The following is a 23,208-nucleotide window of genomic DNA, read 5'->3' on the forward strand; positions in this document are numbered from 1 at the left end:
GCGGGACCCGGTGCCAGGGAGGAGCCTACAACATAGCCTCAAAAAATGCTACATTCTAGTAACCGAGCGATGGCGGAAAGCCGGGAGAATTCCGGCCAGGATGCTGTCGCGGGCGGGAAGCCGTAAGCCGCAAGCAGCATCAAGAGCAACAGATTGTGAAGACAGATGTTCGTCGTGCCTTCCCCCCCCAATTTCCTCCTCTTCCCACCGGGCGTGGCCCCTTTAAGGCCGGCGCAGCCCCTTTAAGGCCGGCGCAGCCCCTTTAAGGCCGGCGCAGCCCCGTGCACGCTAAAAGCTCCGGCGCCTTCGCCTCACGCCACTGTGCTGCCGGTGGTCTAGCCGTACCGCTCCGCTGCCGCCCGCCATCTCCGCCACCATGCCGATGTTCGCCATCCAGACCAATGTCTGCAAGGACGCCGTACCCGAGAGCCTGTTGGGTGACCTCACTCAGCAGCTAGCCAAGGCCACCGGGAAGCCCGCGCAGGTGAGGGCGGGCGGTGGGGCCAATGCTGCTGGAGGCAGAGAGCTGCAGGGCTGCACCCACTCCCTCGCTTACTGAGGCGGAGGGGCTGCGGCCGCCGTGGGTGCATCTACGGGCAGGACGTGGTTCCGGGCCCCGCTGCGCAGGGGAGAGGGTTTGCACCTTCCCCGGCGGCCTTCCGCGGGGCCGAGGCAGCCGCGCTGCAGCAGTGGACTTCCCGCTGCGCTGGTTGCCTGTGCCTAGGCCCAGCGGCTCCTGGAGGCCAGCGGCCTGGCCACCCGGAGGGCCAGCCTGACCCGAGGGAATTCGGTGCTCGCATGGCTACAGCGCTGGAGGCTTGGCTGCGCCCGTGATGGGTGTCGGGATTTCAGCCACATGTGTGGGGGAAGGCGCTAGTATCCGACAGGCCGGCGAGAATCCGGCAAAACGAAGTAACCAATACCAAGCTCTGGTCTGTCTTCTCCCGGTTATCCCGGACACGGTCCTTCTTGGGCCAGACCACTGCAGCCTGAGAAATTAAAGCGGAGCTGCAGGCAGCGCGGTGGCTCAGGCTGTGATTGAGAGTGTACGTTTTGGCATACACACACAGTTTTAAGGCCTTTATCTCTAGCCGTATGCTCTTTGCCCCGTGTAGCGGCAGGCGGGAGTATCCCCCTCGTCTGCGGCTCTCCTCAGACACAACCTTCACTCCTAAAGCTGAGAACCAAACCGAGGGGGATCCCCGCAGCCTGGGGGCCACTACCGTGCCACCCGAGTGGGCTGCAGTGCCTGAGCCCTTACTGCTCCCTGCACGCCAAGGAGGGGCCGAGAGGGCAGCGCTGGTGAGCTGCCCGGGCTGCAACACAGCACATAACTGTGGTGCCTAACGTTGGTACACAAAGCAAGTTTGCATCGCGATAGGGAAGGTCAGACCGGCTGTAACCGTTTGTTCTGTTCCCGCAGTACATAGCTGTGCACATCATACCTGATCAGATGATGTCCTTCGGGGGCTCCACTGATCCCTGCGCGCTCTGCAGCCTTTACAGCATCGGCAAGATAGGAGGGCAGCAGAACAAGACTTACACCAAGCTCCTGTGTGATCTGATCTCCAAGCACTTGCATGTATCTGCAGACAGGTAGGGCTGGGACATGGTTTTAGCCTTATTTATCTGGCTTTATGAAATGGCTTTGACAAGTTTATTTCAAAATACAGAAAGCCAAGATTAAGTCCATGTGGTTAAGAAAATACCAAATTACTGTTTGCAATGTTTCCATGTCGAGTGAGTTTGATGCCTTTCCCTTTAGAGTCCCCTATTAAATAGCATCCTGTTCTCAGAGCAGGGAAAAATACCAGAGGACTGGTAAGTTGTACAGCATGTCTTTTGCCTCTGAGGTGTTGTGTCTTGTCTTCTGGTGATGGATGGCTGAAAGCACAGAGCAGGAGCAGTAACAGGCTGGATCTGAAAGACACAGACACCAGAAAGCTGTGACAGCTCCCTCACAGGCTGTGGAGCCTTTGGACAGTGTCTGTGTGCAGTGGCAAAGGATGGGAAGTGGGGTTAGAAGGGAGAAGTGCAGAGCTGGCCCCGAGGACCTGCTTGGCTGCCTCTTTGACACGTATGAAGGACTGCAGCATTTGGAACCAGAAGGTTTGGATCTCTGGGAATTCTTGACAGGCTGCTAGCCAAAAGCTGGGTGGTATCTGGGCAGTCCTTGACTGAAGAGTAAATTGTATTTTAAAAATAGTAAAACAGTTCCAGGGACTCTGAGGAATATTGTGAGTTTGGAGGCTTTACCAGAGAAGCTAGCTAGATTTCGGTAAAAATTAAGCTTGACATTTTCCTGAGGAATGGGAAGCTTTGCTCCTGTCCTGTTGTCCTGTCTCCCTTGTTATTTAGATAAATGAGGTAATAAGGTTGGTTGTGTCTTCCTGTGCCTCTTTTGCAGGGTGTACATCAACTACTTTGACATGAATGCTGCCAACGTAGGCTGGAATGGCTCCACCTTTGCATAGAGCACTCCTGACACCTGAAGAGGCTGCTCCTGGACCTGCTCTCACCTTGCCCCTTTAGCAGAGACCACTGCACAAATGGCCCTCTGTTGCATTTTGTGCACTCTGAGATCAATGGCTCCTTGTTAGTGTGTTTAAATATTGCTGCTTCAACATTCCTCTGTTTTCTCTGTGTAGAAAACAAATAAAGATTTAGAAGTAAGCTGTCTGGTGTTGGCTGTGGCAGGTTGGGGATGGACCTGGGCAATTGGCAACATCTGTTTCAGTCTGCTAAAGCAAAGGAATGCTTTAGGTTTGCTTGTTTCTCAGATACGGTATTTCACAGCATGGTGTGACAGAGGGGCAGGTGCCTGACAGCACTCCAGAGGGACTTTTTACCTTGCTGGGCTCCAGAGCCCCTTCAGTGCTTCTTATTGCTCTTGAGGCTTTTTGCTGTGGCCTCCATTGCCACACCAGAAGCAGCCTTTGGGCCAGTCCTTTACCTGCTGCTTCAGGAACTTCCTTTTAGTGCTGTACCAGGTGCCTGGGCTGGTGCAAGGAAGGAGTGCTGGGGCCTGTAATGCTGCTCTGTGCTGCCAGCCTTTCCCGACAGGGCTCCCGCCATGCTGAGGCCCGTTTCCCTTCGCCGCCTTCCCGCCTTTTCTCCTCAGCCGGGCAGCTCCCGCGCGCCCCTACCCCCTCCTTGCCCACCCCCGCGCCTTCTAGAGCTTTCCGTCGCCACCATGCGGGCTCCGCTGACGTCATCTCCGTGCGCCCGCGCGGCGCGGCCATGGCGCTCTTCTGCATCAATAGGTAACGCTGGGCCCGGCCTGCCTGCGGGAGATGTGTCCCGCTCGGGTCCCGCCGCGGCCGTGCTGGGCCTGGAGGGGGCGGTGGGGCTGTGCCGGAGCCTGAGGGGGGTTTTGTCTGGGCTGTTGCAGGTACGGCGGGGAAGAGGAGCAGGGGCCTGAGGCGCAGGACCGGGCTCGGGTCCTGCTGGAGCGGCTGCAGCAGCAGGCAAGGGCCCGGCAGCTGAAGAAGCAGGAGGAAGAGCAGCTCGAGGGAGGGGAAGGCGAGTTGTGCCCGGGGGGAACGGGGCTGAGCCCCGGGGGTGAACCCGGGCGAGGAAAAAGGAAGAGGAAAAGTGAGAGTGAAGAGCAGCCCTGTGCGCCAGGGCGGAAGCGGCTAAAGAAGAAACGGCCTCGCAGCCCTTCTGAGAACCGGGCGGGCACTGAGGGGTCAGCAGATGGCAGCGCTCCCTCGAAGAAGAAGAAAGAAAATAGACGAAAATCGAAAGTGCTGCAAGAGAGGACTGAAGCGGGTAAGGATAAACTGAGGCTGTAGGATCTTGCTTCGTTGCGGTTGACAGCTCTCAACAGAAGAGTAGACGTAATTTGCCTGTTGAGCAATTTACCTGATGGTGAATTTTGCTTCCCTCTGCTTAATATGTTCCCCAAATAATTCATTTTTTAGAGGAAAGACCCATATTGCAGCCTTTGAGAGTGAGTTTAGCATAAGGGAAGGACGGAAGCATGTCACCTGAGTCTTCAGTTGCTTCCAAACTAAGGAAGAAATGTTTGGCTTTTGCACTTGGATTTAGGAAGAAAGAGGAGCTTGCAAGTTGTTGCTGAAGCGCTGCATTGTAAAATGTTCCCTACATCCCTTTTCTGTGGCATGTTCTGACCTGTGGCTGTGCATTCCTGTTACCCAAATTCCAGATTCTGAAGCAGACGTCAAACAACATGAAAACAGAAGCAACTTTAAGTCTTCTAAAAAGAAGAAGAGGGATGAGGAAATAGAGGGAGCTGAAACAAGGGAGGAGAACAGTGAAGGAGCTGAAGGAAATCAAAGCACAAAGGAGGAGCTGTACTTAGCAGCCTCAGAGGAAGAGGCAAAGCCTCCACCCTCCAGTTTGATAATTCTTGGAGACTATGACAGAAAGCCAGTGCAGAAGGTAAGTAGCCTGACTGAATTTTGAGGATGGTCAGGAAGGAACATGCATCTTAGCAGCTTATTTTACATATGGTATTGCAGGTTTATGATAAAAATGCTTTTTAATTCTCCTTTCCCTCACCTTAGGTTCAGCCCTTCTTACCACACTGGCTTGCTCAACCCAAATTAGTGCAAAAATGTATCAAAGATAATCTGTTTCCAATTGGAGATGTCCCAGGACTTCATCCTCGCCTGTTGAAAAAGCTGCAAGTGAATGGGATAGAGTCCTTCTTTCCAGGTACCTTGATACTGCTTTTGTTTCTTTCTAAACTGACTTATGTAGTCTGTTGCTGTCTATTGTGTGTAGTCAGTGAAGTAAAATACAGAACGGATTAAAGTTTAATGCATCAAGTAATTGCACTAGTTTTAACCCTTCATGTTCAAAGCTTGTACAGGCTGAATAATTGAAGCCTGTTATCAAGTCGTAAGTGCAGCTCCACAAAATATGGTGATTTGAAGTAATGGCTCACAGCTGCCAAAAGAGGGGAGGTGTTACTTGTGTCTTCCCATTTTTATCTCTTTTTCCCAGGCATGTGCTTTTAGTTCCTTACCTTCCACCATCTCTGTTGCTAATGGTCCTGTCTGAGACCCCAAACAACTCATTAAAGCAGCAGAAAACAACTCAAGAAAAATAAAAAATACATTTTCCATTATTTTACCAGTTTTGCAAGTAAGTGCAATAAGTGTCAGCTCCTAAGTAGAAGGCAGAGCTGGAAGCAGCAACAAGGAGAGGAGGCAGTGCGAGAGGAGAGAAGGTGGGATCTGTGACCTTCAGTCAGTTACTGATCTGGCTGAGCCTGGAGGCTTAGACTCTATCAGAAACCCATCAGTGTTATATTGGAAAGCCAGCATGTATCTTCTCTTTTAGAGTATGCTGTCACATAACGTTTTAATGTAAATGCTATTGCTTATTTTGTCCTGGGAGATCTTAACAGGTTGCTGATAGCAGCAGCTTGTGTTTTCTCATAACTCAAGTCCAGCTTCTGTCACTTGGTAGTAGATGAATCAAGCAGTGTCATGCTCTGTCTGGTAAAGGTGGTGTCCACTGAAGTCATATGCATCATGGAGTATGCTCTTGTCACAGACCTAGATCCCCTGCTAAATTTCATAGATAAACCAAAGTTGGCCAATTTATCAGGGCTTGTCACGGGGCAGGGAAGGGAATGAATTCATGCATGGCAGCCAAAGCTGTTTGCTTCAGGCCTTGTATATTTTGCAGCAGACTTACTACAAAGGCTACAGTGGTTGTGCATTTTGCTGCTTGGCAGATGAGGCTACATTGCTTTGTTGCATATTTTGTGTTTGTGTAAAGAGTAGTTTGTACTTCAATGAAGGGATGCTTACAGACAAATATTCACAGGTTTTAAATCTGCCCAGTGCCATCCTAACGTGAGAACAAGATGACAGATATGAGTTGAAAACAATATTTAACACAATAGCATCCTAGATGAGCCCTAGAAATAGTTGAATCCTTGGAGGGATATCTCTGATTCAGTACTGAGCTGTCATGAGTGAAAAAGGGCTAGGTAACTCCAGATAGCATTTCTAGTAAGAGCTGATTTTGATTTCTTCCTCTCTTGTATCTGTAGCAGCAAGGGCATGTGGAAACAGATTCATTGTAGCCAATTGCTTTTCTGTATACATTAACTCTGTAGTTTGCTTGTTTCCATTTTTTTTCAGTTCAGGCAGAGGTGATTCCAGCTATTCTACAGAGTGCATCCAATGGGTATTTGCTGGGGCAGGGAGGATACCGCCCCAGAGACATCTGCGTCTCCGCACCTACTGGCAGTGGTAAAACCCTGGCCTTCGTCATACCCATAGTCCAGGTGAGTTTACCACTAGTGAAATGGGAAAATAGTGGGGATGCTTTTGTTCAAGTGAAATCTGAACTTGGGAGTAGGTCAAAAAGCTAAGGAATTTGGGGATGCAAATCAGCTGATATTTAGCTCAGAGCTGTTTGAGAGAACTGTACGAGTTCGCTTTGTCTTAGTAACTTGCTCCTTTTCTCAGATAGCAGACAGAGAATGAGGAGTTGGGAGGGAGGGAGTAAAATGGAAATGTAAAGCTCCATGTGAATGGGTCAAGCCCATTTCTTCTCACTAGGTTAGATACAAAACTCCCCATTGCTTTCACAGACTTATTTGGCCTTTGTTCTGGCAGGTTCTGCTAGATCGAGTAGTTTGTCAAGTACGAGCTTTGGTGGTTCTGCCCACCAAAGAACTGGCACAACAGGTATGTGGCGCTCTTCACCTTCTCTCTAAGCAGAATTGGGTGAGGGAAAGGCTGGTGCAGTCGATACTTTCCTTTTCTGTTCTGTGAAGCAGGTTGAAGACCTGTCAGTGGGTTTAGTGTTGTCAGTGTAATGGGACATACTACTTTAACTGATTTTGTTGTGGCTAACAAAGCTCATCTCTTTGCAGGTGAGTAAAGTGTTCAACATTTACACTGATGGGACAGGTCTGAAGGTTGTTTTGATTACTGGCCAGAAATCATTTGCAAAGGAGCAGGAGATGCTTGTCCAGAAAAAGTAGGTTAAAACGTTTTTGATAAGGTTTATAGAGATTGTAAACTGCTTAATAAGCAGAGGTCAAAATACAGGCTATTACATCACACCATCATGCAATAATGATTTTGGATAGTGGGTTTATAAGGTAAACTGGTTGTTCTGTCTTTATCAAAGTGCCTGATACTGCCCCTTTTCTGTGATGATACTTTACTAGATTTGTGAAGTTTTTCGCCAGCTGAGTAGAATGCAAACATTAACCTTGTATCCACAGGTACAAATGGTTGTTATGGGATTTTGCTGCAATTAAGTTTTTTAAAGAGCAGTGCTTTCTGTTTAAAATGAGGCAGTACGATGGAGAACAGGGTTTAGTGTCCAGCACAGCCTGTGTGTACTCTCTGAAGTAAAGTGCATATTGGAATGTTATTATTTCTCTGTTAATTAAATAGTAGGAAAATCTTATAGCCTGCTGACCAGGGATCTGTGTTACATACTCTGTGGTGTAGGGAGAAACTTACTAATGGCTGCTTGTTCTTTCAGGGTGACAGGCTACTGCAGCCTGGCTGATATTATTGTGGCTACACCAGGGCGGCTCACAGATCACATCAGCCAGACCCCAGGGTTCAGCCTGACACAGCTTCGCTTCCTGGTGAGTCAGCTCCACAGGTCTCCCATCTTAGTGCAGTGTCTGTTACAGCTGTAATTCCTGCTTTGTTCTTGTATGATACATAAATACTTCTCTGTTGGAACTGTTGAATGGGTCTCGTCTGCACTTGATTGCTCAGGAGACAGTCTTAAGGTGAAATGTTTTATTCCAACTCATGAGACTGAAGCGTCTGCCCGCTTCCCTTTCTCTCTTAGCCTCTTGCAAACACAAAGTCAGAGTAAAGACTTACTGGAGGTTAAAGTCAAGGTAAATTATCAGCCTGTTGTAGCATCCACCATATGGGAATCTGTGCAGAAACATAGTTACAATATTATTTAGGAGGTGAAGATTTTTCTCTCTTACTCAGAGACATGGATTTATGCACAAATGAACTTGTGTTTATGTTTGAGTGTCAGGCTAGCTAGGAGCTTCCATTATCTTACATTCTGGCTCACTTGTTATAGGTACAAAAGGAAAGTAAAAGCTCCCTAGTGCTAGACAGTATTTAACAAGTAGTGCTTTTCATCCTTGTGAATTCAGATCATAGATGAAGCTGACCGTATGATCGATGACATGCACCAGAACTGTCTGAACCAAATTGTCAAAGCTGCATTCCGAGTAGAAAATGACTCTGGCTCCAACATGCTTTTTCAGAGGACCAAACCAGGGCCTATAACAGCAGCCAGGTGAGTTGCAGAATGCATTTCTTTGAACTGATAGCATAGACACCAGCACTTATATGTTACTGTCTGCTTCACAATACTTTCTCACAGACATTCCCAAAACTTCCTTACTCTGAGAAATGTCTGCCAAAGTAAGGCAGCTGCTTTTTCAAAGCAGCTTTGGAAAAGCAGGCATTGAACAGCTGATGTTAGAGGATGTCTTTTAGACTGAAGCCTAAGTGTTGTATTCTCCAAGCTTTCCTTAACTAGACTAAAGGAACATCAAAAGAATGCCTGAATACTGCACGTGTGTGATTCATTTGCACAGTAACTATAATGATGCCCTCTGGCAAGCTGAGTAATGGCTTTGGAAGAAAATTCTCTTATCTGCAGCTGCTGTTTTCATACAGCACGGTAGAAATGTGTCAGAAACTGCCATCAGTGACCAAGGAAGGAGGCAACTAGAACAAGAACATGGATAGCTAGAATGCAAGGATGTGTCCAGTGGCAACAGGTTGTGCAGTTGGTTGACAGTGCTGATCAGTTCTGTCTGTGAACTCCACCGTAAAACAAGGGTGCAAAAGATCTACAGGAAGGGCCCAGGGCAGGAAAAGAATTAATTGCTTTCTTCGGAACATCATCTGAAGGCAATTGTGGAGGAGCTCCTTTGTCCCATCCTCAAAGCTCAGTTTCCGTATGCCATTTGTTTCAGCTCCTGCTGTCCTCAGATACCCTTACAGAAACTGCTGTTTTCAGCCACGCTGACCCAGGACCCAGAGAAACTGCAGCAGCTGGACTTATTCCAGCCTCGCCTCTTCACATCTGTCTATTTTGAGAAAAAAACACTTGGAGATGGAACAGAGACTGATCAAGATACTAATAAGAAATACACACTCCCTGAAGGGCTCTCGGTATGACATTAATTCTCATGAATAAATTATACTCCAAGATTTGTTTAGCTCTGGAGTATATAGTTATGTTTTTACCCTATGGTTCCTTCCCTTACAGAGGTGCTGGCTGAGATATTTTGGGAATGTTTGTGACCCAGAGAGCTCTACCTTTGCACATTTGTTTTCTCATTAGTTTGTGTTAATTTAGTGAAGACTGGATTGATTGATGTATTTATTTCTTTTTAACTCTTTTCATGCAGAGTTAAGTTTAGCAGCAAGAGGGAGTGGAGATATGAACTAATAATAATGTAGTAGCACTTACCAGCTGTCCATAAGTATAACAGGTATTTCAAAGCATGTAGATACAGATCACCTTGTAGGCAGGAAGGCAGTGCATGTTGTTACTTGCTGTGAGAGGTGAGAACATTAGAACAACACAGATCTCCCATCTCCACCTTGTGTTGTATCCTGTAACTATGACTTACTCTATAGGGGGTTCTATTGTGGGGGCTTGTTTTGTTGCTGTTAGTCAGTTGTAAAACATCCAAGACTACGTAGATCACGGATAGGTATGGGTTTCAGAGAAGATTGCCTTGACAAGAAGTAATTTAACTTCTTCCTTCTTGACTGCAGCAATGTTATGTGCCATGTGACCTGAATTCCAAGCCTTTGCTCCTCTTGCATTTCATGCTGACAATGAAATTTACCCGTGTGTTGTGCTTTACGAACTCCAGGGAAGCTTCTCACAGGTGAATATATTGAGATCACTATAGTGGGTATCTGTTAAGTAGTGTTACAGAGGTAAAGAAGTGACTGTTTGATCCCATTTACCTACAGATTATTCCTGCTGGTTCGAGCCTTTGGTGGAGTCCCTGTAGCTGAATTTTCTTCTCTGCTACCTCCAAATGAGAGACAGAGAACCATAAAGGAGTTTGAACAAGGAAAAATACAACTGTGAGCATCTTAAATGAGGGGATTTTTGCATATCTTATGACATAGGCTACTTCTGATATGAAAAGCTAGGTAGAACCAAGAACACAATTAAATGGAGTCCTCTGTACACAAAGCCTGCAGGAACCAATTTATGGCATGGGTGTGAGATTTGAACTTGTGACTTCTGAATTGTTTGCCCTGCATATAACTTGGCCTGTTCTAATCTGGCCTCAGTCTGAATTTCTCTGTGTAACAAGCAGTAAATGGAGCTGCTTATTCATGTAGTTGCCCAGAACACACACAGTGCTGAAAATCTGAAAGTATTCTGTGCTTGGCACCTGACACTTGTTGGAAGAATATGAATGTTGTTGGTACTTCCTACCAAAGAAATCCCTGATAAGACTGGCATACAGCTTTACTTCTCTCCATGTGTTTGACTTGCTTTGTGATTTCGGTAGCTATATGGGATTGAATCTGTGGAATGTCCCTGAGAAGAAGGGTAAATATTTTTTTCTTGATATTTCTGTTTATCAAAACCTGGTGTTTAAATTCCTCCTTGACTTCTAGAATTTAGCACCTTGCTGTCTGCCTTCAGTGCCTTTATGGAATGTTCAGATGGCTTGCAGGTTTGTGACCTCTAATGTGGTGGGAGCCACCTGGCTTAGTGTGACATACTTGGAGAACCTGGAAACACCCTGTAACTTCTAATGCACAAAAGTAGGTGATAAGCCTGCAGTGATGCTTGGGTGTCTGCAGGCAGCTAATAGTGCCAGTGACACTAAGGAGAGACTTTCTATTCTGATCTGCTCAGAGGTCAGGGGCTAGCTGCCCACTTTGAACAGAGATTAGCAAGAGTTGTGCTGTGTTCACCTGTTTTACTCTTGCGTGTGCAGTGCAAGAGATGTGACTTGAAAATGACTTTTTATACATTTAAAAACAGGTTAATCAGTACAGATGCCACTGCACGAGGGATTGATGTTAAAGCAGTGAATTATGTCATAAACTACGATGCACCGCAGTTCATCAGGACATATATTCACCGGTAAGACACCCAGGAACAAAAGGAAGATGTCTGAACTTGATTTACTTTGAAATACTTGGCAAGGTGACATGCACTGAAAAGAGGTTTTAGCTTTGGATTTTTTATTTTTACTTTAATAAGCAAATAGCTTTGTAATGAAAATTAAGCCTGTAGCATCACCAGAGTGAGGTGGTATTGACACAGAGAACTAGCACCCTATTACAGAAAATGTATTTTACAGGAGCTAGAAATCCTGTCCTGGGCAGCACTGAGTATTGGGTTTCTAGATGATCAGAAAACTGCAGTGGCTCAGCAGCTGTGAAGAACCACTGGAAATGATCATCGTTTGTAACATAGGGCTACTCCTGCTGTGTTAACCTCAAAAAACCCCTCAGATTTAAGTAAGTGATTCTGGAGAATTTCAGAATCAGACTCTTGGAGCTGATAACGGTAGTGACTGTATGGCTAAACTGACTTGATACTACCTTTTGAATTTGCAGAGTTGGAAGAACAGCTCGTGCAGGGAAAGTGGGTGTTGCTTTCAGCTTGGTCCTTAGAATTCAGGTAGGTTTGTCGCGTGGGATTTCATTTGATAAGGATGCATGTAGAGGCATAAGGAAGATAAAGATTCATGCTACTTCCTCCCTTTTCCAGTCCGCTGAGCATTGTACGTGGAAACTTCAACTATTTCCTAACTAGGCAGCATATTGCAAAATGTGCTTGTTTTGTAGGTGATAGACAGTGCAGTGTCTCATCTCCTCTGTCTGTTTTGTTATGCAGGAACGTAGGTTTCTGCGGATGTTGAAGGATGCTGGCATCCAAGATATCAAGAAGCACCCAGTGAAGGGCAATTCATTAAAGCCATTGGTGCAGCGATATGAGGAAGCTCTGTGTAACCTTGAGAAGACAGTCAAGGTAATGGAAATGGGGAAGGAAATTGCAAATCATGACTAGGACAAGTGTCAGTGTCCAGTTTCCTTTAACTGGGACATTTCCATTTCATTGCAAAGTCAGCATTTGTGGCTGCATCATTAAGAAATACTCTGAAAGGGTGAGGGGGGTTAGAAAGAGGAAATGTTAAAAGGAAAGATAGGCAACATCCGTGGAGATATTTAAAATGTGGCACTTAGGGATATGGTTTAGTGCTAGATTTTGCAATGTTAGGTTTATGGTTAACTCTAACTTAAAGATCTTTTCCAACCTAAATGATTCTGTGATTTTTGGTGTTTCTTTTTCTGTTCTGCCTTTCCCTTTACTTCTGGAGCTGGGATTTTGGTAACTACCCAGAGGAAGGCAAACAAAAGGCAGAGATTAAGCCTTTTGTCAGGCAGAGTTTTAAGACAGCACATTACAGCCATGCTGACTAGAAGCTGGGTATTCCAAACCAGGGAAGTATTTTGTGCAGGCCCTCCTTTTTAAACAAGTGGGAAGGTTTATAAACCTTTCTTTATAAAGACTTTCTTTGCTGTGTGATTTGGACGAGTGTTCTGTGCCCCAATTTGAGGGCTCCTGACAAACATCTGTCCTTGAAAAATGATGATTTTGAGTTGTAGGAATGAGAATTAGGGCAAAATTTTTGCTCCCCAAAGTCCCTTCCGTGTGGCTCTGAGCCAGGGGCATCTTCAGTCACCTTCTCAACTTTAATTTTGAACAGAACGAGCGAGCACAGAAGCGAGCCTGAGTGAGTAGATGCTGAGGAGGCTGTTTCATGGCACGGAAGCTGCTGAATGGGACAGGTCATGGACTATTACTCAGCACAGTAAAAATTAAACACAGTTGCTGAATGGTTGGCTCCTCAACCTTATCATCGCTGAAGTCATCTATTACAGGCCTGGTTCCCCTTTCAGGTCACTGTGAATAAAGTTCAGCTTCTGGTTTAAAAAATAATGATTTTGAGATACAGTTATCTTGGAGAGGACTTTGCATCATATCCTACGGCGTATATGAAACTGCCACCAGTAAAGAGGAGCCGTTACACAGCTCTTGAATGTGGGCCTGATGGAACTGCTGGTCTCCAACAGCGAGGCCTGTGGCTTGGCTCTGACTTGGGACAGCAAATGGTTCTGGCTTACTGCACATGCAGCTACCTACATGCTGCCTGGAGCAGAAACGTGTTTGAAGAGCTGCTCTAGGCTGAAGTGACTGTAATAATTAACTTTAAATAAATACAATGTATATTTAAAATTGTCTGATAACGTTTCCTATGTGCAAGGATGGAGGCAGTGGTGAAAGGGTTTTTCATGCCTTTCTTGCAATTTTCTTGCCTGCATTCTTTCTTCCACTATTCAGTACTAGCGGTAGCAGCAGGTATTAGTGAGTGTTGCATTGGTGTTAATGCAGACTGAAATGTCTGATGTCTAAAATGAATATGCATACTGGAGTCAGCTGGTATCACCACGAGCCCTAACTCTGTATTTGACACATGCCACTGGTATTTTTAGCTGCTCCTGGCAGAAGGCTTAGAGCTACCACGTAGCTGCAGCCTGCAACTACCCTGCAGGGCCTTCAGTAGGAAACGACGAGGCTCTGACTGACTAGTTTGTGAAACAAAATAAATGTATGCCAGCATTGGCTGGTGTGTGTCATTGAAGCAAAACGGAGGGCTGGGAATCTTGAGGGATGAGTGTCAGAAAGGGTGGTTGTATCCTCTAAAGGAGCAATGTATCCTGGGCTGCAGCAAAGGGAGCATGACCAGCAGCTTGAAGGACATGATCCTGCCCCTCTGCTCTCGTGAGACTTCACTTGGAGCATTGTGTGCAGTTCTGGTGTCCTTAAATAAAAAGGACATGGAACTGTTGGAACAAGTCCAGAGGAGGCCAAGAGGATGATCAGGGCATCGGAGTACCTCCTGTATGAAGACAGGCTGAGAAAGTTGGGGCTGTTCAGCCTGGAGAAGAGAAGGCTGCATGGAGACATAGCAGCCTTCCAGTATCTGAAGGGGGCCTACAGGGATGCTGGGGAGGGACTATTCATCAGGGACTGCAGTGACAGGACAAGGGGTAAGGGGTTCAAACTTAAACAGGGGAAGTTTAGATTGGATCTAAGGAAGAAATTCTTTACTGTGAGGGTGGTGAGGCACTGGAATGGGTTGCCCAGGGAGGTTGTGAATGCTCCATCCCTGGCAGTGTTCAAGGCCAGGTTGGGTGAGGCCTTGGGTGGCATGGTTTAGTGTGAGGTGTCCCTGCCCATGGCAGAGGGGTTGAAACTGGATGATCTTAAGGTCCTTTCCAACCCTAACTATTCTATGATTCCATTAATGTGGGGCTGTTCTGTAGCAGTGAAGTGGTGTGTCTGTGCTGTGTGGCTGCTTTCTCGAGTGGTTTCTGCACAGCATGGGGATCCCAGGCAAGTGTCAGAGTAGCAAAAGCATAAGGGCCTCTTACGCGAGAGCTGTGAGTTCCCATGAGCAAGACAAGGTCCTACCACCTCTCGTGCTACCTACCACATGACATCAGCCCAGCTCGCTTCCTTATCGAAGGGCAGTTTGCTAAAACAAGCGCTGTTCAAGGATGACTCAGCAGAGCCCGGTGGAACTTTGCCTTGAGGAAGTGCCATCGCCCCTGCCCTTTGGCACTGCGGGCACAGCTCTGCCCGCCACCGGCAGTCCCGCTCCGAGAGGCGGCCCTTGGTTGAAGACCCGGGTCCGGGCTGCAGCGAGTGCCGAGGAGGGCGGGAGTCCCGGTGGGGGCTGCGCTCCGCCCCTGCGGGAGGGACCGGGCTGCCCCGCCCCGGCCGGGAGCACTGGGCTGGCGGGACGGGACGGGCGGCAGCAGTGGCGGCAGCGGCAGCGTTAGCGCTAGGATCAGGCTCAGGATGGGGCTGGAGCTGTACCTGGACCTGCTCTCGCAGCCCTGCCGGGCGCTCTACATCTTCGCCCGCAGCAACAACATCCCCTTCGAGTTCAAGCAGGTGGAGCTGATGAAGGGTGAGCGGGGCTGGGGGTGGCCGGAGCCTGCGGCGGGGCTGGGACCCCCCAGCCTCGGGGCTGCGGGACCAGGCTCCTTGGATACAGCTGCGGTGCAGGTGGGACCTGGGGTCTCGGTGTTGCCCCTTGGTGCTATGGGGGGAGCCTCTGCAACAAGTACAACCCTGCCGAGGTGCGTGGTGCTGTGGTACCTTTGAAATCAGCCCCACCCCATCAGAAAATGGCTCTTCAAAAACCCTGACCGCCTTTCTGAGAAGGGCTCTGAATGTGAGGCCGTTCCCCATGTAGGTGGGAAACAAAGCAAAAGCAGCAGAGATGGGATGTTTTTGTGCAGGTGAGCACAGCCGAGGTGGGCAGCGCTCGCTGATTCAACTGCCTTACAAACCTTCGCACTCTGGTGAGCAGCTGCGGTTGCTGCTGAGCAGCTTTTGTTCTCCTGGCAGGGGCTGGCAGCCCCTTGGGAAGGCTCCTCGTGCTCAGAGCTCACAGGTGGCTCCCCACGTGCTGTAGGGCAGGACAGCCTGACACCCCTCCGGGTGTTCATCGGGTCAAGCTGTTTGTGGCCATCTCGTTTTGAGTGGGTTGAGGACAGGCTTGCAGAGGCAGTGAAGGCAGCAGAGCAAGACCGTGCAGCTGCCAACGGCATGAATGCTGAGAAATGGAGAGGAGAAGGTGGTTTAGTTTGTATGAAAACCAACTGATAACTGGTAGGATCCTGCCCAAGGGGTATCATGTATTTTCACCAAAGGATGCCCAAAGATCAGTATCTTCTTTGTAACTGAAGCCAGTAAAAGCGATCTCTCAACCTTTCCAGAGCTCCTGGATTTGAAATGAAGGTAATGTATTGGGCATAAAAATACCTGGGTAAGTAATGCTTAAACCCAGCGAAAGATGAAAAGGCTCCTGGGGCAGAAGTTGATAAAAGAACAAAAGAACCTCCAGTTTGTGACTCAAAGAAACCTCAGGCCTGCTGTGGTTCAGTCTCTGGGCGTTCCCCTGCGCTCCTGATCCCCTGTGCATCGATTGCACACTAACTGCAGCTTTCCTCCCACCCACCCTGCCAGAAAACATGTTGTTACTGTTTGTAGCTGAGGGCAGGCTCATTTGGTGTCCTTCCCCTTCTGCCCCAATACATGAACTTGTGCTGGGACACTGGTGCAGAGGAAATGAGACTGACAGGCAAGCAAGGAGAATGGAACAACTGAAACACTGAGACTGGGGCTGAGGGGAAGGAAAATTGACTGCTCTGTGTCCCATGGCATCAGTGCTTGCTTTTGGTCAATGGATTTGAGGTGGGTAATTTGGCTTACAGGAATGCTGAAGGCACATCCCATTTCTGCAGCTGTGGGGAAGCACTCCCGGCACCCACCGCTGGAGTCGGTCCATAACCAGCTGCTGGGCACACAACTATGGGCACATCAGCCCTGAATGAGTGCTTGCTCAAGAGTACAGTGCGGGTGGCCTCACTACACTGCATGTAAGGACCAGGTGAGGGAACAGACACCCAGATTTGAGCCAGTGGGTTAAATGTGTCCCCGCGGAAGAGCTCTTGGGGCCCCAGTAGGTCTCAAGGAAATGGGTAGAAAGAGCAAGAACAGACAGAAATCATGACACTGGAGGGACACCTGAGGACCTGGAATGGGCACACCTCATGGAGGAAATCACAGTGTCCTTGTGAAAGGGGGTGGTGGAGACAGGCTGTGAGCCAAGTGACAGGGAAATAGTCACAAATCTGATTTCCCAGGACTGGAAAAACTAGAATGGCTTCGGGAGCATCTCTGCTGGCGCAGATCCTCAGGTGACTCAAACAGCAGGACGTGGCACAGGGTCAGATGTTAGAGAAGCTTGAATACAGAGATACACGCCTGTGACTGAAGCCAGCGGCTGGAAAAGGCTGGCATGAACGGGTCACATAAAACAAGGCTCCTGGGAAGGGGTTTAAATGTAATGGAGCACACTGAGACCACAGACAAGCAAAGCACCTCCTCCTGCCAGGTTCACTGTGCCTACCTTTGGGGGGCACCTACAGGATAGCTTAAAAACAAACTCAAATCCATATGTGCTCTGATAAAGGATATGCAAAAGTCAGAGAGCTGATTGATAGGTCTGTAATGAAGTACACATGGCTTTATATGGAATCATAGACATTTATTCTCATCTGAGGACTAAAAATCAAGTTGATTATAAATTACATTTATATGTTCTTTTATAAATCACATTTATTGGAAAAAAAACCCTACCCAAACAACAAAACCAGCTGCTTTCTCACTGTCCTCGTGGTTCACACTTCTGATGCCAAGTTCCCTTTCCTCCAAGGTGCTTGGTGTTTGCACTGAGTTTGCATGGGACAGGTACCTCCAGGCACAAATGCAGAGCTGATAGAGCCCAAAGTTGACAAGTGCTGTTGGTATGAAAGGACTTTTAACCATTCTGACCCTTGTTGAGAGGTGGTTCTGGGGCACAGGCAATAAGCACATAAGCTGACATCACAGGGCCCACTCCCTGTTCACTCTGCAGCACTTTCTGTTTGCTTTTAATCTCAAACAAGATTGTGTTTGTGCAACCAAAACCAGGAACTTGAGGCCCGATGGTGCCCACAGACTCCTCAGGTGTTTGCAGACAGGTCTTGAGCATCACTGTCAAGTGAGATCTCGTTTCCCTCCTCAGGGGAGCACAAGACAGAGGAGTTCCAGAAGGTGAACCTGCTGATGAAGGTGCCCGCCATGAGGGATGGTTCTTTCACCTTAGCAGAGAGGTGAGGTTCAAATAAGCTCAATCCCCTGCTGCACTGTTGTTTACCCTAATGCTTAGATTCTGCCAGTGCACTGTGTGTTGGCTGGTCAAGCCAGCACAAGCTCATGTGCTGTGCCCCACTAACATTTGTGTGTCCTACACTTCTACCCAACTCGGATCAGGTTTGCACTGCTGCTGGTCCAGCAGTATACAACTTGGGGGAGAAGAAAGGAGGAAGTGCTTTAAAGTTGTATTATCCGCTGATGGCTGTGTCTTGCTCCCTGGGCAGCATCGCAATCCTCCTGTACATGGTCCGGAAATTCAAGACTCCTGATCACTGGTACCCATCTGACCTGCAGAAAAGGGCTAGGGTTGATGAGTACCTGTCATGGCAGCACGTCAACATCCGTGGGAAGGGGAGCAAGGTGTTTATAATGAAGGTAAGACATTATACACCGAAATCTAAGGGCTGTGAGTGCAGTGGCCCTTCTGTGTGCAGGGCCCTTTGGAGCAAATACACAAGCCAGGTGGCAGGAACAAAACTAAATCTTGAACTGACTTGGCTGCTTGGCTGAGCCTAACTGAAGTGGCTCAAATCCTTCTTGGTGCAGCCACAGCTCTGTGAGGTGCAGAGCTAGCCTGTGCTGGGTGAGTAGCTGTCCCCAGGCACAGCTCAGTGCTGCCCAGCATCATGGAAAGAAGAAAACTCATACTGGAAAACAAGAGGCAGCTGCTTGCAGATGATGCAGCCTTCCCTTGAGAGGAGACTCTCATGGCTGAGATTTCAGACTTTCTAGGGAGGGGACCAGCACAGGCAGGAAGTGATGGCAGACATTAATGTTAACCTGCCAGAGGAGATCAGTGGTACCAGTTATCCTAGTGCGTGGCTGGTGAGGGGTCCTCGGAAGTGACAGTGAGAGGGTGTGGGTGAAGTTTGTAGGGAAACACGTATAAAGCAGCTCGTTTCTCCTCTCTGCCAGATGCTGCTGCCCCTTTTCACAGGCCAAACGCTTCCTCCAGAGAAACTGGAAGGTGCCACTGAAGAGCTGAACGCTGTCCTGAAGCAGTTTGAGGAGAAGTTCTTGCAGGACAAGCCCTTCATCGCAGGCAGCGACATCTCCCTGGCGGACCTCGTAGCACTGGTGGAGCTCATGCAGGTGAGCATCAACCCCAGCACTGCTGGTTGTGCACAATGGGCTGTGGGCAGGCCAGGCACCACCACCTCTTTAAAGGCAGATCTTTCTCTCTGCAGTTAACGCTTTAGTGGGGTTAAACCTTGTTCCTTTTTAGCTTTGACCATAATTTGCCAGGGAGCATCTACTTTGACAGAACAGTGCTCTCTGTGGAAGTATGGACAGGATTCCTCAGAAAGAGAAATCACAAACTAACCAGGAGAAGTACAGGTATTTGAAAGAGACCTGTTCTCCTCTGTTCCACATTAGGCAGTTCCTGGGTTAGTTCTTTCACTGCATGTCCCAGGGGACAGCAGCTGCTGTGGATATCTCTTGCTTCCTATGAGCTAAGAACCAGAGCTGAGCTCCACCCGCTGCTGCCTTGAGCCACAAGCATCTTGGTTCATTCCGGTCCCATCCCTGTCAGTGGCTGTTTGACTCACTCCCGGGTTCTCTTGCTGTCTCTCTCCAGCCTGTATGTTCTGGCTATGACCTCTTTGAGGAGAGGCCGAAGTTAGCAGCATGGCGCAGCCGGGTGGAAGAGGCAGTGGGGAAGCAGCTCTTCCAGGAAGCACACGAAGGGATCTCAAACATCAAGAACTTGACCGCTGATAAGATTGCACCTGAACTGATGGAGAGTCTCAAGCACCAGCTCCTAAAGCAGGTAGCCTGAATTAGGGGGTTATGCTCTCAGTAAAACGGATTGTTCAGTGCAGACTTATTGTAGTATTTCAGCATTTCTAAACAATCATACAGAAACACCATTCCACACAATGCATTTCAGTCACAGCCTTCCTGCAGCTTCAAACAGCTCAGGCTGCAGCGAGCTTTCTCCTCTTGACTGCTGCAGGCTTTGCTTTCAGGCTCCAGCACCACTGGATCTGCTTGAGCACAGAGGCGATTCAGTCCGCTGGGAACTGGGGCCAGTCAGAACTGCCCTTTCCATTCCTGCTTTGAGTTTTCCAGGCCACAGCACTATAGAAATGGCAAAGGTTTCCTGAGGCTATGGCAAAACAGATCTGTCTAAAATCAGAAAAATAACTGTAGAAAGTGGCTTTCACTTTGCCACACACTCAGCTGTAAGATGTTTGCTCTTTTAAAGAGGCAGGTCAGGACCTCACCTTTGATGGGGACCCTGCCAGAGGTCCTGGAGCCACCAGAGACTGCTGTGTCACCCATGGGAGCAAAGGGACTCAGCACCTTGGCTGTGCAGGTACCCAAGTGAGGCCTCCAGCTTCTGGGAGTGATGGGGCTAGTCCTGTAAATAGAGATGCTCAATCACAGACTCTTGCAATACCTTACAAAGAACAGCCTGCACAGCTGAGAGAAGCTGCTTTTCCAGGTGAAGCTGCTGCCAAGCACAGTCCCCCTCTGCAAACCATGCCAAGTGCTCTGTCCTTTCCCCACAGCAGCTTTGTCATCCCGATAGATGCCATCTAAGCCAGGGTCTCTCCACTGATGAGTGCTGCTGAGGCTGTGCCAGCAGTGGTGGCAGAGGGAGCTGTGCTGGCCAGCCCCAGGGTGAGCAGGGTGCCCAGTGCAGGAGCTGAGTTACTCTCCTATGAAGTCAGATTCTCAGTGAAGCTGATGGTTACACTCACCACACATTGTAGCTGGATTTGTGATCAGGATTGGGAAGGAAGCATCCACTGAGTCATCCTCCACACCTGGGCAGCCTCTCGCCTTTGTGTGTCCCTTTGTACCCTTCTGTCTTCCTGTCCCTCTGTCCCTTTGACCTTCCATTTCCAGGTATGAGCCATTAGGGTTCCAGCTTGCAGAGTTGGGGTTGGTTTTCCTCCTTGTTAAGCTCTGATTGTACCTGGAAGTCCCTTTGTCTCTGCTGGCTGGTTACACCATCCACAGAGGTGGCTGCATAGTACACTGGGTGCGAGATGTCAGTCATCTTAATGCAAGCCTGTGTGGCTGCTTTAGCAGCTGTAGGCAGGCATTACAAGCTGGGGCTCAAGGTGCCTGTTTACATTGTACTTTCAACCACCATTTCCTCTGTAACTGCAGCTTACCGCAGCCACCAGCTGGGCTGCTGCACCACTGGTATAACAGGGGTCCTTCCTCTCTGCCTCAGCCAAGCTGCTGAGCCCCGCTGCACTCTGCTATTGGCACGTTTGTGCTTCTCCGAACCGGATTCCTGACCTCCAGCTTTTCCCGTTCTTTTTGAGAGCAAACTTCCTGCCAGCAGAGCGAATGCCTCGTACGGCTGTGCGAGTAGAGGCAGAGAAATAATCTGAGCCTAATTCACTGAGTGCTAATCTTGGCAAACCTCAGACTGGGCTCGGTAGCAGAGCCCTTCTCAATACACATCTGCCTCCAGAATCTTGATAGAGCCGCTGTGCATGCAAAACACTGCATGAGCCAAAGCACATAAAATGCCTTTTTTTAATTCTCTATGATGCTTGTAGCACAAGAGCTCCAGGTAAGAGAAGGTTGAGTCAATTTTCTGCTTGATTAATACAGCACAAGTTCTTTAAACATCACCCACTGTCTGCTCTTGCAAGGACAGCTCCCATGAACACCAAGCTGGAACCACATTTTGTCTGGTGCTTCTCTGCTGCCAGTGTCCCAGAGGATAAACACACCTCGCTCCAGCGTGGTCATGGTGACAGGAGGAGATTTTAAACTGCTTTTCCCGTAGTGTTCCCTGTCTGCTCCAAGCCCACCTGAGCTGTAGGTTCGCTCTCTTGATGAAGCTGTGTGCACTGACTGGTGCCATTTTGAGCCCTGCTGTGCACTGAGGCCAAAGCATCCCCAGATTAACTCTGTGGATGACAATAAAATCGTACACAAATCTGCCTTGCTGCCTTTTTCACTCTAAATCATGAAGCTAAAGCATGTCATCCTTGTCCTTTGCCTTTTGCCAACCCTTCACCTCCTTCATTGTATTCATTTGTGCCATTTGATCTTGGCTGTTTCCAGCTCCTATAGACTGGAAGCCCCAAGAGCTCCCTGCCAAAACCCAATGAGCTGTGCAAGAGTTTTGCCTTGCCTCAGTGCAATGTTTGTTTGGTGTCCACTCCCTTTCACTTGAATATGGAGAGTCACCAGTTTAATGTGCTGTTCTGATTCAATTGCTTCAATTCTGGCCAGGAGCTCTCTGGAAATAGGTGGGAGTCTGTGCTTTCTAGAATAAAATGAAGCTGGGATACACAAAATGGGAGGAATGTTTAAAAAAACAGATATGAAGTCTGTGACGTTTTTAATCATTTTCTAAATGATTAAAATAAACTGCAAAACTTACTGTATTGTTTCCTGTGTTGTTCCTGCTTCCAAAAAGCTGATAAAGAAAGTATAGGCTGGAGAAACAGCCTTTGAGGTGATGAAGCCAGATGAAAATAGAGCGCTAGAAGCACTAGCCTAGAGCCAGGAATAATGCTGTCAAATGCTATGTAACATGACCAGATGTAAACACCTCTTTGGTTGTGTGGGCTGTGCCCTGCAGTCACTGAACTGGAGGGAAACTTGAGGAAGGAACACTTCCCAGAGGAACATGAGGAGATCTGTAAGTCCAGACAGGACTGGTGGATCAACTGAACCATAAATACAGCAGCAAAGTGAACCCACAGCTGCCAATCTTGCTACCACCTGAGCTCAGCAAACTCTTCCCAGTGATGAATAGGGACTTGTGGCCATTCTGAAGCACAAAGGCTCCTCGGGCTGTTACCTGTGCAGAGCCACATTCCCACTCCTTTTCTCCATTCCCTTAACATCTGAGACCTCTTTGCATTGAAGGAGCACATGCTACAGTGCAAGCCTTCACCGCCAGCGTGATGGTGCTTGTGTGGGAGCTCTAGAGGGTGAACTGCAGAGGGAACTGAGGGTACACAGCCCCTCTGCTGTTCTAGCCAAGGAACTCTTATCACACAGTTCTGAATCTGAGCAATGACCCTGAAAACGGGTGTGTGGTGCAGCAGGTCCAATACTTCCTGTCGAGGCACAGCTTGTCACCAGGCTCTGGCTGACTGAACACTCTAACACAGTAAACCCCATTCCTAAGGAGATCTCAGAGCTGAAGTCTTGGCCAAGTTGCATAAAAGGAAGCACCTGAAAGTGTTTGTTTGTAATGTACCAGTCAACAAGCTCCGGGCTCAGGATCCAAGCCTTTTCAACACCCCTTCTAATGACCCTTTAAAAGAGCAGCTGATCCCTCAGTTCCTTCTCCCGGAGGTTTCTGGGGCTCTGCCTGACACAGCAGCTCTCAGGCACAGCACTGATAACAAGGTGTCAGCTGAGCCGAGGCGGGTTTGACTGGGGGTGACTTTGCTCTGA

General features: G+C 48.4%; 3 protein-coding genes across 9 annotated transcripts; all 3 read left to right on the plus strand.

Moving 5' to 3' along the window:
• The first annotated feature begins 334 nt into the window (after positions 1-334).
• On the plus strand, positions 335-2,574 carry MIF (macrophage migration inhibitory factor). Its single transcript, XM_080628842.1, has 3 exons — positions 335-484; positions 1,424-1,596; positions 2,408-2,574. The coding sequence occupies exons 1-3, from the start codon at positions 377-379 to the stop codon at positions 2,472-2,474; spliced, it is 348 nt and encodes a 115-aa protein (XP_080484968.1). The 5' UTR covers positions 335-376; the 3' UTR covers positions 2,475-2,574.
• Positions 2,575-3,221: 647 nt separating this feature from the next.
• DDX51 (DEAD-box helicase 51) lies at positions 3,222-13,250 on the plus strand. 4 transcript variants are annotated; one of them, XM_080628407.1, is made up of 16 exons: positions 3,222-3,263; positions 3,392-3,771; positions 4,169-4,404; positions 4,530-4,680; positions 6,123-6,268; positions 6,603-6,674; positions 6,863-6,969; positions 7,486-7,594; positions 8,132-8,277; positions 8,966-9,164; positions 9,777-9,892; positions 9,981-10,097; positions 11,017-11,118; positions 11,598-11,661; positions 11,878-12,012; positions 12,752-13,250. In XM_080628407.1, the coding sequence occupies exons 1-16, from the start codon at positions 3,241-3,243 to the stop codon at positions 12,776-12,778; spliced, it is 2,130 nt and encodes a 709-aa protein (XP_080484533.1). In that variant the 5' UTR covers positions 3,222-3,240; the 3' UTR covers positions 12,779-13,250. The 4 variants fall into 4 exon arrangements, 2 of the variants coding, with proteins under 2 accessions (XP_080484533.1, XP_080484534.1); XR_013957920.1 differs by lacking the exons at positions 11,878-12,012; positions 12,752-13,250 and adding an exon at positions 11,339-11,498 and having other exon boundaries at positions 11,598-11,662; XR_013957921.1 differs by lacking the exons at positions 11,878-12,012; positions 12,752-13,250 and having other exon boundaries at positions 11,017-11,181; positions 11,339-11,637.
• A 1,386-nt stretch (positions 13,251-14,636) lies between these two features.
• Positions 14,637-22,118, plus strand: LOC308226751 (glutathione S-transferase theta-1-like). 4 transcript variants are annotated; one of them, XR_013957941.1, is made up of 5 exons: positions 14,637-15,194; positions 17,690-17,777; positions 17,938-18,195; positions 18,758-18,912; positions 19,400-19,537. XR_013957941.1 is itself a non-coding variant. In XM_080628769.1 (5 exons), exons 1-5 carry the CDS (start codon positions 14,911-14,913, stop codon positions 19,598-19,600), a joined length of 1,008 nt encoding a protein of 335 aa, XP_080484895.1. In that variant the 5' UTR covers positions 14,637-14,910; the 3' UTR covers positions 19,601-22,118. The 4 variants fall into 4 exon arrangements, 3 of the variants coding, with proteins under 3 accessions (XP_080484895.1, XP_080484897.1, XP_080484896.1); XM_080628769.1 differs by having other exon boundaries at positions 18,736-18,912; positions 19,400-22,118; XM_080628771.1 differs by having other exon boundaries at positions 14,637-15,022; positions 18,045-18,195; positions 18,736-18,912; positions 19,400-22,118.
• The last annotated feature ends 1,090 nt before the right edge of the window (positions 22,119-23,208 follow it).

Source organism: Psittacula echo, assembly GCF_963264785.1.
Source record: "Psittacula echo genome assembly, chromosome: 13".
In the NCBI taxonomy this organism is placed as follows: Eukaryota; Metazoa; Chordata; class Aves; order Psittaciformes; family Psittacidae; genus Psittacula; species Psittacula echo.

Excerpts from the sequence above, each read along its gene's own strand:
- LOC308226751 (XM_080628769.1), top strand. The coding sequence starts at position 14,911 with ATGGGGCTGGAGCTGTACCTGGACCTGCTCTCGCAGCCCTGCCGGGCG. Across the intron at positions 18,196-18,735 it reads GCAAGGTGTTTATAATGAAG|ATGCTGCTGCCCCTTTTCAC; the intron begins GTAAGACATTAT and ends CCTCTCTGCCAG. Across the intron at positions 18,913-19,399 it reads CACTGGTGGAGCTCATGCAG|CCTGTATGTTCTGGCTATGA; the intron begins GTGAGCATCAAC and ends GTCTCTCTCCAG.
- DDX51 (XM_080628407.1), top strand. The coding sequence starts at position 3,241 with ATGGCGCTCTTCTGCATCAATAG. Across the intron at positions 9,165-9,776 it reads CACTCCCTGAAGGGCTCTCG|CAATGTTATGTGCCATGTGA; the intron begins GTATGACATTAA and ends TCTTGACTGCAG. Across the intron at positions 11,119-11,597 it reads ATCAGGACATATATTCACCG|AGTTGGAAGAACAGCTCGTG; the intron begins GTAAGACACCCA and ends TTGAATTTGCAG.
- MIF (XM_080628842.1), top strand. The coding sequence starts at position 377 with ATGCCGATGTTCGCCATCCAGACCAATGTCTGCAAGGACGCCGTACCC. Across the intron at positions 485-1,423 it reads CCACCGGGAAGCCCGCGCAG|TACATAGCTGTGCACATCAT; the intron begins GTGAGGGCGGGC and ends CTGTTCCCGCAG. Across the intron at positions 1,597-2,407 it reads TTGCATGTATCTGCAGACAG|GGTGTACATCAACTACTTTG; the intron begins GTAGGGCTGGGA and ends CCTCTTTTGCAG.